At 42.7% G+C, this 26,941-nt stretch overlaps 1 protein-coding gene across 5 annotated transcripts in view; it reads right to left on the bottom strand.

The window, feature by feature from the left end:
* The window catches only part of TMCC3 (transmembrane and coiled-coil domain family 3), a 229,553-nt gene that overhangs the window by 8,758 nt on the left and 193,854 nt on the right, over positions 1-26,941 (bottom strand). For all 5 annotated transcript variants that reach the window (XR_006290702.1, XM_043545934.1, XM_043545937.1 and 2 more), the window contains exons 2-3: positions 2,973-3,889; positions 1,463-1,598 (exon numbers count right to left, since the gene is read on the bottom strand). Coding sequence is in view for 4 of the 5 variants with exons in the window: in XM_043545934.1 (XP_043401869.1) it covers positions 1,463-1,598; positions 2,973-3,889 (1,053 nt within the window). In the remaining variant the exon portion in view is untranslated. The remainder of the gene's footprint in view (positions 1-1,462; positions 1,599-2,972; positions 3,890-26,941) is intronic.

The raw sequence follows: 26,941 nt of genomic DNA, 5'->3' as shown, positions 1-26,941 counted from the left end.
TTGAAAATTTTAGGACACTGCTGGCTTGCTGTGACACCAGTTAAATCAACTTCAAGGTGGACCCACTAGCTTTACACCTCCATTCTGGTCTAAATTCACTTTCATTCTCTTGAATGCCACCCACTGTACAATGATCCATGTCATAAATGTATTGTGAGCATGGATGTCTCTAGAGAACATAAAACAGACATGCTGGCCACTTTCCAGCCGTACTTTGCTTACAGTTATATCATTTAAATATCAATATGTCGGCTTAAAAGGAGATACAGTCCTCTTAATATTTTCTTGCAACAAGTAAAATGCAGAAATGTTTAGCTGTCAGAATAATACTGTAATTATAATTCACTTTCCAACTTGTTCTTTTATACAAAAAAATCACAAATTCCGATCATCTGAGAAAAGTGGATAACCAAGACCCCAGAGTTGTCATTAACCTTTAGGAAATGTCCTGCACTCAAAACACAGCTACTCACACTTACTCTTTTCTTCAAATCATCATCATTTTATACTTTCTGTTGATCAAACTCTAGTCTATATTTTGAAATTAAGTTCTCCATCCCTTACTGACTTGGTCTTCTCTCATTTGATGTTTCTTTTGTTCTGAACCTGAATGTATACATCTGGCTGTTTTTTAAAGGTGAACTAAAAGCTCTTTAAATAAAAATAACCCCCGCCAATTATTAACCCAACATATGTACAAACGTAAGTGACAAGTAAATAAATACATACTTTCCAGAATGTTTATAATTTTCTACTTCATTGACTGTGTTTAGTTGACTGTGGTAAAGTTCTCATCGCTAAATGCATAAACCTATACAAGAAATGCAATTTCTTTTCACTACTTTAGGTGTTAATGCAGTGAACACCTCTTGCAGGAGAAACCCAGGGAACAAAAGGTCTCGATAGGTTAAAAACTTCTCAGTTCATTATTGAAATGTATTTATAATTCACAAGTCTACATGGGTGTTTTACAAATAATTTGGGATCTCAGTCAGTTTTCGACAATATACCGTTTTTCTACAAAATTCAAAATTTATATAGGGTTCTGCCATGCTATGCTAGTATTCAGCTAGGAAGGGGTTTGGACATAAATTTATGTTAAGCTCACAACTGGGAATAGTGTTATCTTACTGCTGTTACAGAGCCAGCAGGGAAAGCAAAATTATTGCATTTCAGAGCATTTTACATTAGACCAGTAGATTCCTTATTCCTCTAGTGATGACAGAGCAGTAGATGTAAGACACCATTTAGAATCCACAGGATTTTATTCATTCAATTATGAAACACTAGCAGGTAAAATCGTGGCCCCATTGACTTCAGTGGGAATTCTGCCATTGACTTCAATGGGGCCAAGATTTCACTCTAGCTGGGTAAAAAGTTGGGCCTAAATTCCTTAAAGGCAAACGTTATTCCAAATTCTGCAAAATTTCTAGGCTATGTAAGAAGTTGATTATAAAAATACCTGAACATCTCGTGACCGTTCACAGGCCTGATATGCCACTCTCTCTTCTATGCTGGCTAGCTCTTGTTTCAGGTTTGCAGTCTCATGCTGATGAAGATCTGTCAGATCGTTTAGCTGGTCTTCCAATCGTTCATACCTTTTTCAGGAAAAACAGAAGTCTGAATTTAGCTTTTCTACACAAATGATGTTACACCATGTTAGAATACATCTGTACTTTAAAGTCATCTTTCCTTGTATCTCAAGTCACCACCACTTCGGTTTGCAATGAAAAGGATGGGGGGAAAGTTTCCCAAGGACTTACTCGGCAGGCTGAAAGCTCTTTGTAAATGCTCCTGGTTGGTGGAATAACAGAACAATGTTTGAAAGACCAAGGCATTTTAACACTGCAATATAAAAATAACTCAGTGGATAAGTGTATCCAATTCATGCTCTTCCTCCTTTCAGACCACCATTCAAATCTTGTCACGGGGATTTCTACATATTTTCCCCAACATATAAACAAACTGAAATAAAATTGCCTTCCCTACACTTGGAGAACTGCTCAAGGAAATCTTAATAAGTATTGTGTTTGTATGAATGTTTCGTCTGTTAGCACAGTAGAAACTATATTGATCTCATTAACCAATACACTTATTATCACGACTAATACGACAAACAGGATGTTCTGTGTATGCTTCAGGGGGCCACAATTTTCAACAGTGACTAGTTACTTTGGATGCCTAAATTTTACACCTTAAATAGACCTGATTATCAGAGGGCAGGTGCTCAGCACTTTCTGAAAAGCAGGACCCTTTAAGGTATCTTAAGCTGGGAAGCTCAAAAATTGTGGCATCTAAAAAGTCACTAGTCACCTTCAAAAAAAAAAAATGTACCTTGTGCCTGCTTTTAGTCTCTGGGACCAGGTGCTGATACTCTGCAGAACATAACTCGCACTCCAGAATAGATGTTAGAGGGTTTACCAAGCAGCTAATGAGCCCACAGGGAAGCAGTGTTAAAGTATTTAAAACCAAATCTCACTATACTTTGTTACATTGTGTCTTCAAACTTCACAGTCCATAACAGTGTGGTTGAGAACATATACCACACCACACTGCAGGAAATGGCTCATTAATAAGGAAGTACTGTCAACAGTAAAGCTCTATTACATCAGAGACCGCTTATTTAGGTGCCAAGTTACAGTAAATCAGGAGCAGTCCATTGGCGATGACCGCATTGGCACCAATTGTATGTAATGTTCACATAAGGTAATATCAGTGAAGTATCAGATAACGAAACTTTCCAGAAAAGCCTCAGACAACTGCACAGAACTGTCAGTTCTATCAAATCGTGAAGTATTACTGTCACAAATGTAGGTTAACAAAAGAAATCAAGAACTTTGGTACCTGACAATGATTACTGAACACAAGTTTACCTTTAAAAAAAAAAAAAAAAAGAAGATCAATCACTTAGTTTTGAATCAGTTCATATACCCGTGCAAAAGCCATTTCAAAAGAACAGGAAAAGAAAATACCTGTATCTTTCCTCCTGCAATGTCTGAGAAATAAAACCATAGTCTCTTTGAAACTGTGCTTTTAAATTCTCTATGTCATCAGCTAATTGGGACTGCGTCTCCTTTATTTCTCTCAGTTCCTCCAAGATCATGGAAAGCTTTGCTTGGCTGTCCAGAGCGTTTGTCCCACCAGGCCCAAAGGAATGGTTCCCATTACTATCTGCAGAGCCAGATGTCCCACTTGAGCACTCATCATCACTAACATATTTTGGTTTAGCCACAATAGTAGCACTGCCACCATAAGCCCTGGAACTAGTTTCTGGCCGAAATTCATCCAGGGTATTTTTCAGGTGAGAAATGTTGTCAGCGCTACCAAATTTATTTCGGATCAAATTTGCAAACTCTCTTGACTTGTTGAAAACAAACACTGGTGGTGTCAAGGAGACACCTGGCACACCCGATTTGCTGCTCTCAGCACCTTGGCCACTGGTACGAGATTTGCCATGGACATCTTTTAAAGGGGGCTGGATATCCTTCAAGTTATCTTTCAAAATATCTTTGGAACTTTTGGAGGATCCATTTTGTTCGATGTCTTTGAGCTTTCGGTGATACTGTTCCAATTTCTTCTGTAGCTGGGCAATGGAGTGGGCAGACTTCTGATTCTTCTTCTCGAAGACTTGTTTAATACGTCCAGCCTGCTGCTTGTCTGCACTGTTCACCAGCTTTAAGTATTCAGCCACATTTCCATCACGGGTTGTTTGTTCAATTTTGATCTGTTCTGTAACTTTCAAAATTTTTTGTTTCAGGCTATCTGCATTAAGTTTGACTTTGTGAAATTCTAAGACCCCATCAGGTACATCAAAGTTGAGGTTGGTGTCTGAACCCCCACGGCGAATGTTAAGTGGCAAGCTCAGAGTATTCATGTCATGTCTTTCCACCTGAAAAGAGATTAAAATTCAAATTGAAGACAACTGTTTCTGTTTTATATTTCAACTCCACCCAAAATTGGATTTCCCATCAAACTATTTATATCAAACACTAGTCAGAAGGTAAGTTATGAGTACAATATGTGTTGAACATATTTTGAAGTATTTCTCACAAGTTATGTTAAATAATGTAGAAAGCGAAGACATGCTACTTATTTAGCCATGTACAATATGGGTATGAAAATACATGCTTGAGTTGACAAATGACAACCAAGTACCTTGTCTTTTGCTTTAAAAAAGTAAAAGTAATACGAAGAATCAAAACTAGAACATTATAGGTAAATCTGGGTTTGGGGGTTTTTTTTGTTGTTTTTTTAAAAACACAAAAATACTTTACCAGCATCAGGAAACATTCCCTACAGATTTTCTATTATCAAAAGATTTATATCGTTCATGAATGGTAAACATCCCATTTTAGCTGGATGGACACTTATTAGTGGTAAAGTTTTCTCTTTCCATCTCTCTCACTGTACCAATATGCTTTACTGAGCTAAAGCCCAGTTATGGACACCTGCCCCTTGCCCCACCTGATCAAACCAACAGCTGTTCTTACTCATCTAGACGAAGGTGTCTTGCAATTTACAGTAAGCTTTAGTGACAGCATGAGCTCCAATTTACAGTCAGATCCAACAGCATCCATTAGCTTTCAGTGTAGCTATCACAGAGAAAACTGGATACCCATTTGACTTTTCAAGTTTGCTGAAGGTGTCCACTGACTGGTTTGCTGCAGCTAAGTTTATTATATTTTAATATCAGCCTGGCAGTGTGTGATTTAAATGCCCAACAACTCTTAAGAAAAGAAGAGTGTCTGAAGTATTGGACTCCTATGATTGTGTTCAGTTGTAATCGCTTAGATGTTTTGCGCATTGAACTTGGTAAATATTCTCCTGAAATGTAATAAAGCGGATGAATAGTGATTAAGCCACTTGATCATGATACTTGGCCAGAGCACTAAAGCTTGATTAATAGTCTAGACAGTATACCAAAACAGCCTCAATTTCCATAAGCATTAAAAATATTTTCTCATATAAAATTATTGTGGAGTAGTGAAGTAGGATTTATCTAAGGAGAACGTTTTCGTATATCTGATCACTATTACACCAAAATATCCCCTATAAGAGGGGGCACTTCATTGAATCAGCCATAGCATCCAATAGATAGAGATTTCTTTTTTCAAATATACTGGCCCTAATGGATTTTCCATGCATCACAAAGTCTTTATAAAAAAAAGTTGTGCCAGAAAACACATAAATAAGTTAAAGGCATTTCTACTGACTCAAGACAGTCCCAGTGATAGATAGTAAATCTTGGACAACTGTCACTCCCCCGCCAAACCCTCATATTGTATTTTGTTCTGAATGTCATGCCTATTTTTCTACATAGCATCATAAACCACACACAGTTTGGGAAGCATTTAATTAATTGACCGTGGTGATAAACGAGCTTCAGCTTTTAAAAGGTTTAATAGTTAAAATTAGGGTTACCAGATAGCAACTGTGAAAAAAAAGGGACGGGGGTGGGGGGGTAATAGGTGCTTATATAAGAAAAAGTCCCCAAAAATGGGACTGTCCCTTTAAAAATGGGACAGCTGGTCACCTTAGCTAAAATAGATGCATTTTACCACTAAAAATAGTGTGTAGAGGAAGAGCTAGAATGATGCCAGGGGTTACTTGCAGTACATTGACCTTTTCATCTCTGAAGAACTGGGCTTTAATCTTGGCAGTTTAGACCATCAATGAAAGTGAATTCAGTAGTTTCATCCTAGTCCCCCACTGCACCTATTGCACACGTTGCCCCATGACAATAGAACTGAAGAAGAACACTAAGCCTTACATAGTCAATTCTCCTCATGTATGACATTTATTCCGTCTATACAGAAGGGCATTTTGTTGAACATTCAATGGCAAAACTCCTTTAGATAAATCTCATGGATGGTTAGGGCTTTTTACTTATGCCTTCCTTGCATTTTGCCACTCTAGGAATATGAATGGATGATGCAAGAATCAATTATTCAAGGTCCTGTGTAAGAAACATGCAATACAAATGCCTATTAAAAAAACAAAATTAGTTTGGGACATAGCACAGAAAGGATTTGGCTACTTAGATTCTGTTCACACTACATGAAGTTATCTTTTCCAACTATGTCTTTTTAGACTTGCAAGCATTGTCTACTACACATTGATGGAGTATAAAAAGCAGCTAGCATAACACTGATGCTTATTATGATTTGTGCCAAGCAGTCATAAGAATGCAGAGAGCACAGTTCTGATATTGATTATTTCTTGTTAGGAATATTGGTTACTGTTGGTGTCCTGGGGTGACTGGCCCCTTTAAGCGGAATCAGGGTCCAGTCTGCTTGTGACTGCCTTCTGCAGGACCACCTGGGGTTAAATGACTGCCCCAGATGACTACTTAAAAGGTTAATTGGTGAATGACAGCCGGACCTAATAAAAAGATTATCTGAGTTTAGTTAGGGTTAGTACTCCTAAGGAAACGGGAAGCTTCTGAGGAAAGAAGCTATCAGGAGAGCAGAGAGTCTAGAAGGCGTACTTCTGGAGACAGGAGATTCTTAAAATGAGAGCTACAGTTGACAGGTATCCAAGAAGGCCCGGTCTCAGCAAAAGGATCTCCCAAACAGTTGCAGGAAGCCCAACCTGCCAGGAACAACGTGCTGCCTTGGAGAAGAGCCGCAGCTGACTGGTCTCCATGCAGTTGGACCCAGAGGAGGACCTTACCAGGTAAAGGCAAGAGATCTGACTCCAGAGGAAAGGACCTAAGTCGAGAGAACCCTGGTGGTAATGGGCCTGGAAAGAGATGACCAGTGGACTGGACTTAGTGGGACAGAAACTAAAACTAAAATACTGACTCAGTCTCCCAGCTAAGACCCTGGGTAAAGGTTTTGCTTATACTTTCTGTAGACTTTTTTAGAAGGTCGTCTTTATTAACAGAAAAAAGCCTACAGAAAGGTCTTTATTAACAGACCTTCGGGTACTCTTTAGTACCCAAAGGTCTGCCTGAATGTTTATATCCCATGTGCAGGGACATCAAGGGAAGCTTAACCACAAGCAGGTGCCCTAGGACAGTCTGCACTACGATAGGAGCCATTCACTACCAGCAATCTATTCAGGTTCTCATGCTAGTCCACTCACTGTGGTATCTGAGCACAGTACCTGAGCACCTCACCAGTTTGCTTGCATGAAAAAGTATTGAGCAATATGCTTAATGAATCAAACAGGAATATTTACCCCTTTCATGCTTGCATAGAACACTAATATATATTACATATGTGCATCAAGAGGAGAATCAGCTCTCTGAAGCCAATCCCATTTCAGTATTAACTTAGATTCCTCACACAACAGTTCAATGTTCCATCCGAAAATTGTGATCAAACTACTATACTATTAAGGTGGCTCACTGATGTGCAAGATCTTATTTCCAGAAATAGTTTTATTTCCAGCATGGTCTTAGACATTATAACCAACAGTAAATATAATTACTTAGCATTTACATACCACTTTTCAAACAATAGCTAATAAATCTTCACAATGAATATCTGTCACAGAAGTATCTCCAATATTACATGTGTGGAAACTGAGGCACAGTGACATCAGATGACTTGCCCAAGGCCACATAGACAGACAGTGTCAGAATCAGGATTATAATTCAGGAGTTCATGTAGTCAGTCCACTAGCCCACATAAATGAATGTTTGATCAGAAGCATTTACTGTATCTGGCTAAATCAACAAAGTGGATGGCGGGAAGCCTAGTATAAAATATTAGCTTCCTGAAACAAAGCAAATCACTTTTGAATAAACCTTGACACAAAAAGTTATCCTAAAATAAGTCTGTGAACCACACACACAGGCAAGTCAGACTTATCACTGATGTTATCTAGCACAAACTGTACATGCTTCCAGAAATGGGTGGTTCTGACAACAATCTTTATAGTGTTTACTTCCTTTAGTACAAAAGAGTTCTAAAAATATTTTGCAATAATTGGATAGAAGCCTGAATCAGATCTCTTCTGCCTCATGTCCCATCCCTTACTGCAAAGTGCTGGAACACCTAATGGTCACAAAGTTCAGTTCTTACCCAAGCTATGTGGCTTCCCCTCCCTACCTGGTCAGGAAGGTATAAAGACAAATCAGGCAAATACGGAGTGAGGGTTCACATCAGCCAGAAAAGGTGTCAAGCAAGTCACCTTTGCAGGCAGTGGTAGCACCAGTTACCTTCATGCTAACGATGCAAGGAGCTTATCGGGACGATCTGTGTCTTGCATCAGTGAAGGAGAGCCTTAAAAAAAAAATTCTACCTGGGGGAGGTCTGAAAAGAGTGGAAATATGCTGTCTTGTCTTCAAGAGGAGCAGTAAATGGGGAAGTGGGATAGGAGCTGTTGAGCAGCAGAGGAAGCAATCCTGAGCCAGACGTAGCACTAGGCCAGGATGAGGAAGGCAAAGCATTACCTAAGAGCCTGAAGGAATCTACTGTGCTTGTGTGTGTTAGGATATAGATATTCAGGCATGTCTGTGAAGGCCTATACTCTAAGAATGTAGGTGTATTCTTATCACTTAGCTAGTTATAGAGGTATAAAAGAAAGAATCAAAATCACTGTCTGCCGGTGTAAGGGCCTTCTCTTACTGTGACAGTCTGAGGCCCTGTGCTTAGGCTAAGATCTTTGGCTAAGCAGCAGAGGCAGCCATAAGCTGGGAAGCGGACGGTCACATCCTTACATCCCAAACTAGTCACATTGAAATAAGGTGCTATTGGGCTGTTAGGAATATAATCCTGTCCTGATAATGCCTATCGCCTTCAGAGAAAGAGAAGTGCCTAGAAAATGTAAAAGGAAACTTAGTTCGATAGCATCCTGTCTGGCAAGAACTCACTTATCAATAGCTGGGATGTGAAATCCTCATTTCTGTGTTGTTCTATCACTGTAGTCCCCATTTCTCTATTGTTTGTCTGTATAATCTGTCTGGTTCTGTGATTGTTTCTGTCTGCTGCATAATTAATTTTGCTGGGTGTAAACTAATTAAGGTGGTGGGATATAATTGGTTAAATAATCATGTTACAATATGTTAGGATTGGTTAGTTAAATTTTAGTAAAATGATTGGTTACGGTATAGCTAAGCAGATCTCAAGTTTTATTATATAGTCTGCAGTCAATCAGGAAGTAGGGGGGGAATGGGAACAGGGAATGGGGGTGGGGAAATTGGAATCATGTTTTGCTAAGCGGGGGGGAAATGGGAACAGGGCCACAGGTAAGGCTCTGTGGTGTCAGAGCTGGGAAGGGGGACACTAAGGAAGGAAACTGAAGTCATGCTTGCTGGAAGTTCATCCCAATAAACATCGAATTGTTTGCACCTTTGGACTTTGGGTATTGTTGCTCTCTGTTCATGCGAGAAGGACCAGGGAAGTAGGCAGATGAAGGAATAAGCCCCCTAACAATGTGGTGTTAGACACACATCCCATTAACTCCCTGGAGGAGCGAGGAGACTCAGACTCATGCAAGGGCCATTAATGGAAATGTTAGGTGTTTTTTGTGGGGTGAGGATGGGGGAGAAGGAAAGAACAGTGCTATTTTGTGGAGGGAAGGACCACACACCATCCCCAAAAAGCCTACTTGATTGAGAGCTATTTGTACCATTTACACTGCTTAAGAGAGCTTTAAAGATTTACAGTCCAAGAGCTGAGCAGCCAGGGCCTTTCCTGCTGGGGAAGCCAGAGTTCAACAGCGCACAGGATGGGTGTCTACAGATGCCTGTTTCAAATGTGTAGAATAAATAAAAAGCAAACAAACAGCCCAGCAGGCCAGAGGACAGCCTTTCAGGGGTGCTGGGACAATTTGTATAATGGGGATGCTGAGAGCCATTGAACCAAACTGCAAACCCTGTATATGATGGAAACCACTTCAAGACAGGGTGCCGTAGCACCCTGTGCACCCCTAGTTCCAGCAAAATGTGCAATCTTTACACACTAAGAGACCTTTCCTGGACTACCCACGTGAGCCCTTCCTAGGCTGAAGTAAAGTAATCCAGAGAGGAAACTAGACCAGCTGTTCAGAACACTGAACCAGGTTCAGGGCTAAGAATTTTAATACTGGCCCAGCAATTAACATGCATATCTTCTGTCTAGCATAAATACATTTTGGAGAAGTCGGCGTTGGGTAAGAGGTAACCTGCCACTGATGTAAATAAAGCCCATTGTTTTTAAGATATCTGCTTGTGTTTTGAAAAGTGGCTCCATAAAAATGGCAATGGGGAATTATTTGTGTTAAAGTAGTGCCTATATGTTGTCCAATCAGGTCAGGGTCCCGCTGTATTAGGTACGTGGCAAAAAACAGTCCATATGTCCAAAAAGCATATGTCTTTTCTTAAAATGATATTTTTAGAAGTGTGTGGATCAAAACACACGAAGAGAATGGAGAAACAGGGATGAGTGCATATACTTTCTATAGACTGTGTGCACAGCCTATAGGTAGTTTGCGGGGGGGAGAGGGGGGGGAGTGTCCCCTACTAGTAGAAACGAAGCCAAAAAGTCAGCGAGAGATCTCTATCAAATATGCTCAGTTCACAATTCCCTCCTCCTTGTAAAAGATTTTACTGTGTCTTTCAAGTCCTTTGTTCTTCCTAAAGTCTACGGGAGCAGACTCTGATGCAGAAACCTGAAGCTGGCCCATAAGGGTATGTCTACACGGAAGAAAAAAAAAAATAATAAAACCACACCAAACACCCACACCACCACAATTCAGAGCCAGGGTCTACAAATTGTGGGTCATACTATGGCACTAAAAATAGCCATGTAGACAATCCCCCTTGCAGTCTGAAGCCAAAGGGGGGCGGATTCATTTCAGAGTATGGGCAAGACCATCTACCCAGCTATTTTTTTGTGCCATAATACAAGTCCCTTGAATCTGAATCTGTAGACTAGGGCTCTGAGACTTGCAGCTGCCTTTTTGCAGTGTAGACATACTCTCAGGGCATATCTACACTGTATTCTAAGCCCAGATCTGTGGGACACAGGCTGGTGGACTCAGTGTTTCCAAGCCCATGTTTAAGCATCCACACTGCATTGTAAGCCTAGGTTTAATATTGCAGGACCCAAGTTTCACAGCCATACAAACATGTCCATACTGCACTATGCAGACTCTCTGACAGTCCATAGCTTGAGCTGCGGCCACACAGAAAAAGGAGAGTGGTTGTCATAGGGAGTCCTGACATATGGAACCTGATCCTCTTGATATCATCTCACAGCCAGTCTATTGTTTTAATACAACATTACCGTTTGTGAGGCTGTAAGCAAGGGCACATCAGGAAAGCTGAAGTTATGTTTCCAACATTAGTGTCACACACAGCCCTAGTTGAGCTCCCCCTCATTAGGCTGCTTTGTTTGGTCCCAAGAAGTTAGACCTATGTGGTCTTAAGCTTCCCGCAGTCTGAAGTAGGATGCAGTGCGGTCTCTTTCCTTGGGCTCTGTGGCACACTTCCCGGGCACTGGCTCTGCCGATTACCCTTTCACAGAACTGGGATCCTGCAGGCCAGCTGCACTCGACCCCCATCCAGTTGCTTAAACGCACACCCTTTCCCAGAGCTCCAACCTGGGAGGCACTCTGGGTTTACAGCTCAGCTCTTTGGGGACATGTGATAATGGAAGCAAACAGACACAGGTTTTGTACCTGTGTGAATTTCCCTACCTCAGTTTTCTAAACATTCTTTGGGCTTAGGGAAGAGTTCTCTAAGGCAGGGGTTCTCAGACTTCATTGCACCATGACCCCCTTCGGGCAACAAAAATTACTACATGACCCCGGGGCGGGGAGCAGGGGCCCCTAAGCCCCACCGCCCCAGGGCAGGAAGCCAGAGCCAAAGTCCAAGGCCTTCAGCCCCAGGTGGGGGGCCTGTAAAGTGAGCCCTGCCATCCAGGGCTGAAGCCCTCTGGCTTTGCCCCCAGGTGGTGGAGCTTGGGCTTAGCCTTCAGCCCCGGGCCCCAGCAAGTCCAATGCCAGCCCTGGCAACCTCATTAAAATACGGTCCCAACGCACTTTGGGGTCCTGACCTACAGTTTGAGAACCCTTGCTCTAAGGAGTTCAGGATCCCACTTCTTCACATGGCTTTCTCCTCCAAAAGACAGTCTCTTTCTTCCTCTCTCCTGTGCAGCCTGTTTCCTTCTGCTCTCTTTCCCAAGCTTCCACTCATCCCCCTCCCATCCTCATAATCTCAGACTTTATGAGAGTCATCCTGAGTTTGTAAATCCTATCAATGAAACCCAGTCTTTGTTCTGCTTCTAGGGAAATTCCACTGCTCTAGATCCCAGGCCCCTACAGAGAAGTTGGAGAAAATTGGTTTCCCCTAAGCTTCAGACCATCCTGTTGTCCTAAAATGCTCCCATCTGAATGGGAACCATTCAGGTTAACATATCTCCATTGTCATGCCTGTGTCACCAACCCCTGGAATTTTACTCTATCATAGAGGTAAAAAGACAGAGAAGGAAAACAAAGCCCTACGTTCAAAATGGAGTTTACAATCTGACCAGATACACACACAGAATCCAACATCAAACAGAATTTATAAGCTGTACATAGATTCCAAAATCATCACAATCAGTAAAGCCAATATATCTATTTTTTAAAAATTATTCCATATAGGGAAATACAAAACACAGCACACCCAGAAGTTACATTACTATTGCTATTGAAACCACAATTTTGAATTTTCTGACACTCTGTTGTTAACACTGCATCAACTACCCTTTATTTTTTTGTTTTGTTTTGTGGCAGGTAATAATAATATAACTCTCGTGCAGGGATCTCACTGGACATGCTTAATGAAAAGCATGCAGTTTCAAAGTACTTCTACCTACGAGGAACACAAGGGGTGCCTTTAGAAGAGTGTTTTGACCAGAAGTGTACACCTGTTACAATTTATCCTATAGGAGACCAGAAAGCAGCTGATACAGACCCAGAGTTAGTGAAGTTTTGGGATGATGATCCTTCCTATCTCATTTCAGACTAAGGGCTTATTTACACACAAACTATAAACCAAATAACTAAATCAGCTTTAATTCACATCTAAATTATTTTGTTGCAAATCTGCATGGAGACACACTCTCACTTTGGATTCAGAGCATTCACATGTGCCGGGCCATTAATTGCATCCTTTTATGAAGGACTGTGACTCTTGGCAACGTGCTTGAAATAGTGGATGGCTTTGCAGCAATGGGTTTCCCTAACTGTAGTGGGGTGATAGATGAGCCGCATATCCTAATTTTGGCGCCGGACTATCTACGGTATTGCAGGTGCGTGTGGATCACCGTGGCGGTTTCATTGACATCAACGCAGGGTGGTCCAGGAAGGTGCATGACACATGCATCTTCAGGAACACGGGCCTGTACAGAAAACTCCAAGCAGGGACTCTTTTCGGACCAGAAAATTCTAATGGGGAATGTCAAAATGCCCACAGTGATCTTGTGAGACCCAGTGTACCCCTTACTCCCATGACTCATGAAGCCTTACCTGGGAAACCTGGACAGTAGCAGGGAGCACTTCAACAACAGGCTGAGCAGGTGCAGAATGACCGTAAAATGTGCCTTTGGCAGATTAAAAGAATGCTGGTGCTGCCTTTATGGCAGATTAGACCTAAATGAGGAAAACACTCCTATGGTCATAGCAGCCTGCTGTGTGCTCCATAATATTTGTGAGACTAAGGGGGAACAGTTTCCCCAGGGTGAAGCGCAGAGGCGGATTGCCTGTCTGCTGAATTTGAGCAGACAGATACCAGAGCTATTAGAGGGGCACAATGGGGAGGCTTACTCAAATCAGGGAAGCTTTGAGATAACATTTTGACAATGAACTCCAATAATTTGTCTTTCAATATAGCACTCTGCAATGCTTTGTTAACATGCACCTTGCATTAAAATTTTGATGATTCCTGACCTTGATTTGTACTCAAATGATCAGATTGCCACGGTGTATTAATTCCAGCAGCAGCTACTGTGTGGAGGAGACAAATAAAGATCAGTTATCTTTCAGAGAATATGTTTTTATTAAATACCAATTAACAACGCACAAAAGGCTTGGTGGGAAGGGAGATAACAGTGCAGGGCAGTGTAGGCTCTTATAGCTATGTGGAAGTCCAGCTGTCTTTCTGGAAGCTGTCCAAAGGGGTGGACTGAATGGGGTTCTGAGACAGGCCTGAAGTTGCAAGGAATGTGTGGGAGGAGATTGAGGTGTGGGGGGCTGACCATACATTAATTCTGCCTGCAGCGTGATCAGGGACTTCAGACATCTCTGTTTGCTCCTCCGCCACTTTTATCATCTGCTCCTGGATCATTAAAATTTGCTCCTGGCTCTCCTTTCTGTCTTGCCTTCTATTTTATAAATTTTTTTTGAAGTCTCTCTCCACACCATGTGTTCTTGTTTTTCAGCCTCTAAGGATTAGAGCACTTCTCAAAACATGTTCTCCTTGCTCCTCCTCGGTCGCTTCCTTATCTAGCTCAAGCGCTCTGCTGGTGTGTGTGGGGGCCCCTGCAGGCCACAGTTGCGGAAGCACAAGAAACAACAAACAGAAGCAGGATTGCTAGTTCACACACAGCATCGAATCATTATAGTAAAATGCACCTTTTTAAAAATATGAATTAGTTTTTCACTGTTCCATGGCAAACACACAGCTCAGTGAACATCCTAAACACGATGAGTTCAGCCCACAGGGGGAGAGGTGGCGCTCAAGATCTCAGTGGTTTCCTAAGGTGAGAGAGGGAGAGACAAAGAAAAAAAAAAAAAGCAGTTCTTACTTCTGAGGGTAAGCAAGAATGCATCTCCTGCAGGTGTGTGGCTTCAGACCGGGTCCCTTTGCTGCTCACGTGTGCTGCTTTGATCCCTGAACAAGTGATTGCTGAGTGGCACAGGAAAGTTTCTTACAATGGGGGAAGGAAGAAAGCAGTTCTGCCAAAGAACCTTTAGCAAAGGATTGGTGAGTAACTCCAGGAAAGTTTCCTAGAGATCTTTGTGGAGGATTCCTGTGAAATCTTGGTGTGCATTAACACACTGTTCCGCCGCACTGCTTAGCTGTACAGGGGAATGTGGAGCACACGCAAACACAGCTAGTCTTGTACATTTCTATCCCTTCACCCACTTCTAGCATATACAAAGCAAAGGACAGCTCTACCTCATAACAGAGCAGCATCAACTCAAAAAGATCACTTAGCAGAGCTCTCCTCTCCTGCATCATGCACACAAGAGATGGACTGCTGGGACTGGCTAGATCCCTCTGGACTGGAAAAAAGGCCCTGGCTCGCCACACCACCAGACAACTCTGCAGTGTGCTCCATGTCATCCTCCAACTTGACCTCCTCGTCCACAACTTTATCCTCAGGGTTGAGTCTGCTGTCTCCAGCCCCGCCAAAGCATCCATGGGACTCTAGGCAGTGAGGTCACTGCTGAGGATGGCATCCAGCTCCTTATAGAAGTGGCAGGTCTTCGGCGCAGCACCAGAGCAATGGTTTGACTCCCTTGCCTTCTGGTACGGCTGCTTCAGCTCCTTTATCTTCACATTGCACTGATGTGTGTCCCATTTGTAGCCCTTTTCCAACATACCACAAGAAATCTGACTATAGGTATCAAAGTTCCTACGGCTGGAGCGCAACTGGGACTGCACAACGTCCTCTCCCCACAGTGCCAGCAGAGCCAAGAACTCAGGTGTGCTCCAAGCAGGAGACTGCTTGCCACATGGAGCCACCATGGTCAGCTGGGAAGATGCAATGTGAGCTGTCCATGCAGAGCAAACAAGAAGTGGAATTTCAAAAATTCCTGGGCCTTTAAAGGAGATGGAGCAGAAGCCTGTGTGCTTGGGTGCAGGGCAGCAGAGTTTGAACTGCTGACCGAAGCGGTCAGGATGGGCATTGTGGGACATCTGCCGGAGGCCATTTACAGCAACATACCCAAGTGTTTACACTGACACTTTGTTGATATAACTTTGCTGCAAAAAGCTCTATGCCTCTCATCAAGGTAGATTTATTTTGTCAGCAAACAAGAAAGTTTTGTTGGTGGAAGGAACATTGCAGTGTGTACACCTCTATCCTTTTTTTGACGAAAACTAACTTATCGACAAAACTCTGTAGCGTAGACAAGGCCTCAATGTGTGGGTGTGTTCTGAGAGTTGACACAAGACATTTTATATCTCTTTTTCTAAACTGATTATCTTGCTCATTTCTTAGTATTTGGGATAAACACTTTTCCCCCCCTCCCACACTAGATTTTCTGGATTTTTTCCATTCAGTAATAGATTTCTTTTTTAAAATGTTAAATTTTCCAGTGCAATGTGAAAAAACTCTGAAGAGTCAAGTGAAATGCTATACACCTGCAATTTTCAAACCCTTTTAAAGTTTGACAGAAAGTCATGCTAGGTTTTCTGCCTGTTTATAATGGTGGTGACAACACAGGCTTATCTTCCTCCCCGACAGGCGCCAGCTTCCAATTTTCCCCAGGGGTGCTCAATCCTGACTAAGCCTCAGGTCCCACCCCCACTCCACCCCTTCCCGCCCCCGTTCCACCTCTTCCTGTCCCTCTCCCTCCTTCCCAGCACCTCCTGCCCACTGCAGAACAGCTGACCTGCGGCGGGCAGGAGGCACTGTGAGAGAGGGGAAAAATTGACCCGTGGGGCCGCCAGTGGGCGGGAGGGAGGGAAGCTTGGCTGCCGGTGGATGAGAAGCACCTGCTAATTTAGCACCCACAGAATCAGTGCCTATATAATCCAGCCTTCCTCATTGCTCCCATTCTCTAGTTTGTAGAGCCTTTCCCCCCCTCTGATCCATCATCCTCTACTTACACAAAAATACTTCCCTATTCCATGTTGATAAGTAACTGAAAAATCACTCAACATGCCTATTCTGCACTGTAGCCAACTTTTCTGATTTTATTGCCAGTCTTGTGCTACTTTATGTTTTTCTTTAAGCCCCAACTCTCTGCCAACAGGGCCTTTAAAGTTTCGTTCCTACTGTGGAGTCCAGAAGGGTTACCATTTAGAGATTTTAAAATCACTTTAAAACTGGACAGAATCACCATGGCTGATTTGCATGAATTATTTCTTTGATGCTGCTGCAAGACTTCATTTATAAACAAAAGAACAATAGTTCCATCAAGCAGATTTTGATTTGTCTTAATTCTGCAGCAGCACATCCTGAATACAAACAATTGCATCTTGTTCTGCACATGAACTGAGTCATTTGCTTATCCTCTGCTTCACTCCCTTCTCCTCACACTGGATCAACAAAGGAAGCTCAAAAAATACAAGCGTCTGCTCTCAAAAGAACTGCAGATATATACAGTTCATTAACCAGGTGCAAACAGTTTCATATCTTATATAATATACTGAATTATCCAAAGTGATAATAAAAATCTGCAAAAGCTACAGGACAGGTAGAATAGCTAACAATCAGTGAGTTGGCAAAATTAAATAAGAAGCAGATGTCAATTTTCAGTGCTATGTAAAACATTGTAATTGTTCCAGGGCTAACTGCAATTCTCCCTCCCTTGCCAACCCCCAATGTGTCAGGCTTCATGCCTTTACCTTTCCTCAGGTACAACATGCAATTCTCTCACTCTTAGGGTGGGTATACTCTGCAAACAGTGGTGTGTGAGAGTCACTTTTCATCCAGCCAGTAGACCTTATCTTCTCAGTTTCCTGGGCTTTTGGCTCTGCTGCCCAAAATCACTTTGATCAACTCTAACAGGAAGCTGAGTCAGTCTCCTCTGGGACAACTGCTCTCCCGTTGTCTTGTCAAATGTTCTTGGGGCATCTTATCTCAAGTCATTGATTTCCCTCTCATTTGTTTCCCCAACAGTCCTCTTGGCTTAACCCAACAAAGTCCTATAGTAACATCCCATAATTTATCCCCATATACTCAAAGTAAACACCCCAATAACCAGCTCACAGAATATTTTGAAGTTATTATAGAGCTGCCCCATATTCACCACAAACTTGTACTGCAGGTTTAAATACAATATGTTCTGTCAGGGACTAGATTTGTGTAGATTTAACTGGCACAGCAAGTAAGGCATGCTGGTGTGTTTTAATGGTGCTATCGTACTTTGCAGCAATGTAAGAGCTTCAGCTTAGTAAAAAAAGATAGTCACTAGTCTGAAAGTGTAAATAATATATGTAAGTCCAAAAAATGAGTACACATATCCCATATAACTACAAAATGTATACAATCTTATCTTACTAGTGCTGTAGGCAGTCCAAATAACTTTATTAGATTAAAAAGCCATGCACAGCGTATCTAGAAGTGGCAATAAACCCAGCACAAAACCACAGAAAACAGCTACTTTTCAAGGCAGCCCTGGATCAAATCAGGTCACAAAAATATGTGCACTCTGTAAATTTTTATACCCTGTTCTTTCATTCTACTGTATCATCACAATCTGCTGAGAACAGCAAACTGGAGCTGCACTAGCAGCCTGGGCTCTGAGTCAGCTGTGAACAATTAAAATGAGAGCTACAAAGCAGCTCAGATCCTGCCAAAACGCTTTCAAGAATCCAACATTATCAGCTGCTGGTTAGTAGCACCTAGTCTGATGCTAGCACTTAACTTTATAGTAACATTAAAATGCTCAAAATATTAAGGCACACCCTTACATTACAACATACACAAATGCATAAAGACTATGGGCTTAGACTACACCTATTTGACTACCACCCCCCCACACACACACACACCATGCATGGCTACCTGTGCCTTGAGTCCAAGTATGCAGGAGAAAGTGGGCCCTGTGTGCATAAGTGGGCAGGAAGGGATGGGAAGAGGGCAAAGTCTTGGCTCTGCCAGCACAGGAAATGTCAGAAATTATTTCTGATATAGGGCAGCAGCAAATTACTATCTCCTTCCTCGAGGCAAGGAAGATGGTGGGAGGTAATTGAGCCTCAAAGAGATGTCACTGAGGCACAATATTTCCCAGGGCTACTATTGGGGTGGAGAAGACGGTGCCTAAAGACAATCTAGCTCAATGTTGAGAGCATGTTAAGGTTACATAGCTGAAGTACTCCCCCCTACACCAAGTGCCCCTGTAATTTGAGCACTGTTCAAAAGTGAGGAAACAACAATGTTCTCTCCCCCTACAATTTTGGATACATGTTTAACATCTTGTAGCTTTTCTCCTTCTTATTTATTTAGGCCCCAAATTGAAGAAAGTGTCTGTTTAGGAGCACACTTAAGAATTTGTAGGGCCTTATGCTATTTTGTTTGTCATAATGGTCCAGTACATCTTTACTGATGAGGCAATCAACAACAAAGGTAACAGTTGCAAAGTTTGATTGCCTGAACATGACAGCAAATTTTCAATACTGTTACACTGTAGCTGATATTGCATAGATAGGGTTTATTGAGTAGTTTTCATATACATTTCATGGACTGTGTGATGTGCACAGAGTTGTACACAGTACTAGAAGGAATTACACAGAAGGGTTTTGTATTAGTGCCCATCACTGCATATCTATATATGAAAGAAAGTAAGTGAAGGGAGTGAATAGGAGAAGGGGAAACTGATCATGAAAATGAGATAGGAAAAGAAAGAGCAAGGCAAATCCAGGAAGCTAAAGAGGGCATAACAAAACCAACAGAGGCATAGTAAGTTAAGTTACCACTTTATTTAAAAATGGAAAAAAATATTTTCTCTGTCAAAGCTATATTTGATAGTTATGACAAAATGGGGGGAAATGCACTAAAATTTGGAATCACATAGATGCATTAATGCAGCTGTCCTACATGATGTCATTACTAAAATTGGGAGTCCCGCCGATGCATAAATGCATGGGTCCTACATATCGTTACTGAGTTCCTTCCCTTTCATAACTGTTGTTCTTCGAGATGTGTTGCTCATGTCCATTCCATTCTAGGTCTGTATGCGCCCACGTGTGCGGTCATCGGAGATTTTTTGCCTTAGCGGTATCTGTAGGGCCGACTGTAGTGCCTCCTTCAGTGCCATGTTCAGGCATCGGTACATCAGGAGCCACTGGCCCTACACCCTCTCAGTTACTTCTTGTAGGCAACTCCAACAGAGGAGCAGGAGGGTGGGAAATGGAATGGACATGAGCAACACATCCTGAAGAACATTCTCTGAGCTAGATAAACTACCATCTCTAGGCACAAAAGGTAAATTATCTCCAAGTTACTAAATATGCTGTATTACATGCTTCTTTTTTCCTCTTAAGATTTGTATATCAGTAATATCACAGCGTATTTCTCATACAATATTAATAGAACCTTTGTGTCACTAGTTGTACAATATACACTACAAAATATCCAAGGGGACCCGGGGGGGGGGAGGGGGCGGGGAAGGCGGAGGTCCACTAAAAATTCCATTTCACAAACTACAGATCAATTAAATATATTCATTTTAATTAATTAGAGACTAAAAATACAGGAGGAGACTTGTCCAGCTGAAGAGTAGTCAAAATGATACTCCCAGTTAGTGAAAATTAAAAATCCCACAGTTAAATGATCTAATCCATGAAACAGAGGACAATTCCACAATTAGTGGGATTTATTAGATTGATTTTTGTTTTTTAAACTATACTGTAAAATGGTCTGGAATACAGAAAAGGTTAAAGTAATTTTATATTGACATGGATATAATTTTATTACAGAATTCATGTTATTTAAATTTCAAGGGATAAAACACTGGCTGAACAACAGCCTATAATTAAATTTCAGGAAAAATTTTAAAATGCAGATTCACAGCCACGATTAAAATGTAGTTAAAAACCCTCCAAAGTGTTTCAAAACAAGCTGAAGTAATAATTTTGCTTCCCTTATGCGGTACTATATACCCCTACTAGCGAACTAAGGGAGACTTTTTCTTATATGGAGATTTGCGAGCTCAAAGTTATCCCTCTATAATGTTTGGCTAGGATTAAAGCATCAGGGGCGGAGGAATGAACTTCCCCATGAACTAAGTATCAGAGGGGTAGCTGTGTTAGTCTTGATCTGTAAAAGCGGCAGAGTGTCCTGTGGATTGGAGCATAAGCTTTCGTGGGTGAATACCCACTTCGTGAAGGAGCATGACAAACCTCACCACCTTCTGCTCCAAGTACAAGTTGCCTTTTGTTTGACTTTTCCATTCTCTAACACACACAGACATTAAACAAAACAAATTCGCCCTACAGAAACAAGACCAAACACTACCAAAAACAAAAAAACCAAAACCCCTCAATCCCCACAAAAAACACAAAACAAAAACCCGCTCAAACAACGAGAAAAATTCCTACCAAAATACACCACCCTGCATACACAATTCTCCCTCTTGGGAGGAGATGAGAGCACGAACAAACCACACGTGACAGATATTAGTGATGCTGCTAAATCCACTACTGGAAGGTGCTCAGATTTAATAAAACTATTAAGATAATGTTGAAGTAAAAAGAAAACGGTACAGAGTTTAAGCATAGAAGTTTCTGGTTATCAGGGAATAAGGTACAGATTATCAGGGGGTGAGAAATTCGGTTTAGGAATGGGTGGCATAAGGAATATATAATCTGCAATCTCCCCGATTGGGGGTAAAAGTTTAACGGGTCGAAGACATTGAGATATGGGGGTATGTTGTCCATATAAAGGCTATGTTCAGGTGTGGAGTACAATGAGTGGATACAATGATGAGGATGGATCTACCCTCATTTGGTGGGATTTAATGTTCAGTGAGTTTATGGTTCCAGTTCATACGGTCCAATGGAAAAAGTCTCTCAGTCCCTTTGCCATAGTTGATGCACGACGTCGTATCGGCTCACACCTCCTGGTACTGTCGGTGGCCGGTAATGTGTTCGATGTAGATGTCCCTGGACCATCGGATGGTGACCGATCCCACAGGTCCGCAGCACACGCTTGTTGCAGGGGTCCCAAGCGCCCAGGCCTCCGACAATCAGGGCATCCATCTGCACCTCGTAGCCCTTCGCTCTCAGGGTGTCGGCCAGGGGGGTGTATTTTTCCAGCTTACGAGCTTGGGCTTCATGGAAGGTCGGGGTCCTGTTCTCGAAGGAGACCGTGATGTCGACGAGGATGATCTTTTTCTGGGCCTCGTCAGTGACTACCACGTCAGGTCGCAACTGGCTGTCAGTACCGGGGATGGCGCAGTTCACAGCGACCTCCCCCAGGCACGGTGCGATGGCTTTCACCAGGCGGTTCTGGATGGCGTTGCGGCGCAGCTGCCAGGCTCTGGAGTGGGGCTTGCAGCTGCACAGAACGTGGGGCAGGGTCTCGTTGGAGTAGCCACACTTCCTGCAATGCTTGCCTCAGTTCCCCTGGCGGACGGCTCCGTTGAGCGGGACACAGCTGAGCCGGGCACGGTCGATGAACCGCCAGTCGGCAAAACGGGTGAAGCCACCCCCGGCGAGGAAGTGGTTGCTGGCATCCCACTTGCTGGTCAGTTCGAAGGCTTTACCCTGGTCCGGTTTATGCTTCAGGGTTTCCATGTACACAGTGAGTGGATGGCTGCCTTCAGGGTCCTCTCCAGCATGCCCCAGGCGCTCAGGGTGACGATGGTGTTGTTGTCGGACCTGATCTGCGGCACCAGGACTCCCAGCTCCTGGCGCTCCTCGCACCACTCCCAGCGGCAGCCAATGCGCTTCCCCAGGCGACGCATGGCATTGCGAGCATGGGACCACAGTGAAGTGATGTCGCGCCTGTCCCGTCCAAATTTGCCATCCAGGGAACCGCTCAGGAAGCTGGCAGTGTCTTGGTTGGAGGGGGCTCTGTTGATCCGCTTCTTTGTTGTGTCATGGAGGGAGTTTGCTGCAATGTTCCTTACCATGGCGTCGGGACACGTCAGCAGGTGGAAGGCGCGGGTGATCACCGCGATGTCACACAGGTCACCCATGCGGGGGACATTGGCACTGCCATGCCTGTGGGCGATACAGACTAGCTCATTGCTGGCTCTCTGGGGAAGGAACAGCCACTTCTTCACCAGCTGCTGGATGATCTTGTCTGCCTTGTTGAGGGGTACCTTCACCACGGTGGATCCCCTTAAGATGAACGAGATGCGGGGCATCAGGAAGGTGTTCAGGGCGTTTATCTTCTGCCACGGTGCTAGCTGGGAGGCGTCGATCTTGGCGGCATCCTGAAAGATCTCCTGGATGGTGTCCTTGGGTGTCTGCCGGACATGGAAACCCATCGGCGTACCAAGGTGCTGGTACACCTGCCCCTCTGCCAGGGGGATGATGGTCTCGCCCTGGATCTGGAACCCTGTCGTCTGCACCGAGTCCCTTTTGCTGCCGTCAATGTGGAGAGTTGCGCACTTCTTTGCATTGAAGCGGAGCCCCATCCAATCAGCAGCTTGACTGGTGGCATCTAGCATATGTTGGAGGTTCTCTGAGTCATCCACGGTCAGGACCAGGTCATCCGTGTAAGCCAGGACGCTCACCCTCTCACCATGGAGGTTGAAGCCATCTGCGCCATTGGAGATCGCTCGCAGCAATGGCTCCATGGTGAGGTTAAAGATGATGGGGCTGAGGGGACAGCCCTGCTTAACTCCACTCCGGATCGGGATCTCAGTGGTCTCCCCTTCGACCGAGCGAATGGTGGTGCTGCATCCCTCGTACACCTCTCAGATCACACGAAGGAAGTTCTCTGGCATCCCAAACTCCTGGAGCGTGGCAAAGATGTGGTGGTAGGGCATGGACCCAAAGGCGTTAGCCAGGTCCAGCCATGCTACCGTTCACTGCCTCCGCGCCCTTCTGGCCGTTTCCATGGTTTACAGTGATACGTTCATACTGAACTTATCTAGAACACAATCAGTAAAGGAACTACCCACAGGACTTTATTTTATTACCTTGAGACATATTTGGCAAAGTTCATGATTTAAAATCAATTTAAATCAAATCCACCCTGAAAAAGTACTAATACACAGGTAATGAACAAAGCTTTTTTAATTAAATGCTTATCTGAGAGATGGCCAGCAACAGGAGGAAGAGCCAAAGATGACACACTGGTTATGAACACAGAAGTATCTTGTACTAAAACAATATGAAACCCATCCTACGTAGAGAGAGATGCTTTAAATAAAAGTTGGCTCTACATACAGTAGGTTTGGTCAAAGACTGTTGTAGGTAGGAGACAGCGGGGTCAACAGAAAAGGTAATAATACAAAAACAGCAGTAGTAAGTGTTGCCTAGGACAGAGACAGACATGTACGGCAGTTTGCAGCATCTATTAACATCACTGCCTTTCCTTTGGGTAAGTGCTATGAACTCCTGACCCTTCACATTAAAATCTCTTCAATTCTGCTTTCACTAAAACTGCAGAAGGGAGAAGAGGATTAAGGGCCAGTCTTTAATTTTTAGCATCACAATTTAATTTAGAGCTAAATGCCCTAAAGGAAATCTTGGCGATTTCATCTTAGTCCTCCAGAGGCCATACTGGTAAAAAGAATAATTCATTATTACAATCAGAAAAGACTATATTGCACAATATCTAATTTCACCTTGTCCCAGGATGAGATAGCTAGTTGCTCTCAGGTAATAAATAATGCAGATAAAGGGGAGCAGAATTCTTCAAATTATAGTCTGGCAAATCTTATTTGAATTAAGAGAGAGATTTGCTTTATTCAGATGCCTATGTAGCCAACTGATGTTATCTGCAATGTTAATTATAGCTTAGATTTAAACACACACACACACACACACACACACACACTTACTTACTTAAATTTGGATTAACAAAAACAGTCTGTTAATAAAATGAGATTTTCTGTTCAACACTCCCCTAACACAAATCATGAAAATGTTGCAGCAGAGCGAGTTTTAAATAAAAATCTGCATCAACAATTTTGTAGTGCTTTATACCTCAGTTATATCTTTCCTGCGATCATTTTGTGCTGGCTTTACTAATTCTTGTATCTTCTTTTTCTTATTATCTTAAAATAATTCTATTTTGCTGTTTATCTGGAATGTATTTTACCTAGCAGTTTGGCTGTAAATCTTCGCAGACAATACATGCCGATTCCTGTTTGGATGGAAATATTCATATCAAAGCATACAGGAAATTAAAGTTATCCTGGAATAATCTGGCTCAGTACAACATTAGCAAGAATTTCCACAAGACTACATACATTCAGTTAGAAATAAATTTAACATTTGAAAATGTAAGCTTTAATTCAACAGGATATAAAATCCCAAACCCCCATATCTCTGCAAGCCATGCATTTTCTATTTGAAAAGATTTTTGATGTGCCACCTCATAACATAATGCTCAATTATTATAGCACAGTCTCAAAAGCAGGTGGACTTTATTAAATCCCCAGGAGTATGTATTGTGACCTCCACAGTGATGGGTAACCTGACTGATAAAAAGCTGTATGATGAAGAGACGATTTCCAAGTTAGAAGTTAATATGGGTCTCTCTCCAGCCCCAAATTGTCTCCAGCCACTCTAGAACAGAGCAACAACAACATTACCATCACCACATTTCTAAAGTGAAGGTAGATGCTACTAGTCTACTCCCTCTAATCACTAAAGACTCTCCTTCCAAGGAACTGAGTCACATGCTCCACCCAGCTCAATTTCTATGCCAAGTATATGAGAACAATAGAAGATACTCAGAGTATCTTTTGATGTCAATGCTAGTTACTGCTTCCCAGCCTCAAGAGAAGTAGTAGAGAGGAGAGGGGCACCAGCCCCAACCACTGCTTTCTTGGTAAGACAATAGACAGAGAATGGGAAGTCCACATAAAAGCTGATCCAAGACACATCCATCTGCACTCTTGTGGCCATGCAGAAAGCTAACTTTCACCAACAGGCTGTGAAAGCCTAGACGAGTGGCTCTCAACCTTTCCAGACTATTGTACCCCTTTCAGAAGTCTGATTTGTCTTGAGTACCTGCCAAGTTTCACGTCACTTAAAAACTACTTGATTACAAAATCAGACATAAAAATACAGAAGTGTCACAGCACACTATTACTATTACTTTCTCATTTACCATAGAATTATAAAATAAATCAATTGGAAAATAAATATTGTCCTTACATTTCAGTGTATAGTATATAGAGCAGTATAAACAAGTCATTGTCTGTATGAAATTTTAGTTTGTACCAACTTCGCTAGTGCTTTTTATGTAGCCTATAGTAAAACTAAGCAAATATCTAGATGAGCTGATGTACTCCCAGAAGACCTCTGTGTTACCCCCAGTGGTATGTGTAGTACCCTGGTGGAGAACCACTGGCCTAGAACACAGATCTAGGCAGAGCACTCGCACACCTCCCCATCATGCCTTCCCCTGCTGACCCCTACTTCCCTTTTTGCTTGTGTTTTAGGTTGGCTGTCCTTCAGGGCAGATGACTCCTGTAAATAGGCTAGCCAACTTCAGGACCACCAGAACATCCTTCTGCAGCTTCAGAGCCTGTATAGATACAACACAGAGGACAAGACAAAGCTCTATCCCCATTTGCAACAAATGCTGCCTCAGATCAAATTCAGTTAAAGCGAACAGTTTAAAAAGTTAACCGTACCAGCCCTATGGAAGGCAGAAACCCTCTGTTGTGTGAACAGCCTACTGTACATATCAGCCCAGAGCTGGGGAAGTTGTGCAGGAAGCTGAAAACACCCTGCACAGCACTTTCATTTCACAGTCTAAAGGGAATATTACATTTGGTAGTAAGGAAAACCAAGGAACATGGCTAACCATTTTACTCCATGCCCTTAGATTATTTTTTTAGTATTATTCCAATTGTCTCTCGATACCTTCAGTAATAAAGAGACGGGGAAGGGGTGATGGTGTATTTAATAAAAGACACTTGGTTAGGTGTCCTGACGGTACTTCTGTGAATGCGTGCTCATCTGTGTAACACACATGCACCCACCAACTGGGCTAGGGGGTAGGAAGAAGCGATACAGACAACACACCCACCTCAGGAATTCTCATTTCTTGAAGAGGGAGTGGGCATTTTTAAAAGCAGCCCCCATGGCTGATTAAGCAGCAGCAGCAACTAGCTCATAGTGTCCTCTAAAAGGATAGGGCACAAGACCATGGAAGAA

This window comes from Chelonia mydas, chromosome 1, assembly GCF_015237465.2.
Source record: "Chelonia mydas isolate rCheMyd1 chromosome 1, rCheMyd1.pri.v2, whole genome shotgun sequence".
Classification (NCBI taxonomy): domain Eukaryota; kingdom Metazoa; phylum Chordata; order Testudines; family Cheloniidae; genus Chelonia; species Chelonia mydas.
Note: the sequence above shows the minus strand (reverse complement) of the source record. Positions and strands in the feature narration are given on the sequence as shown.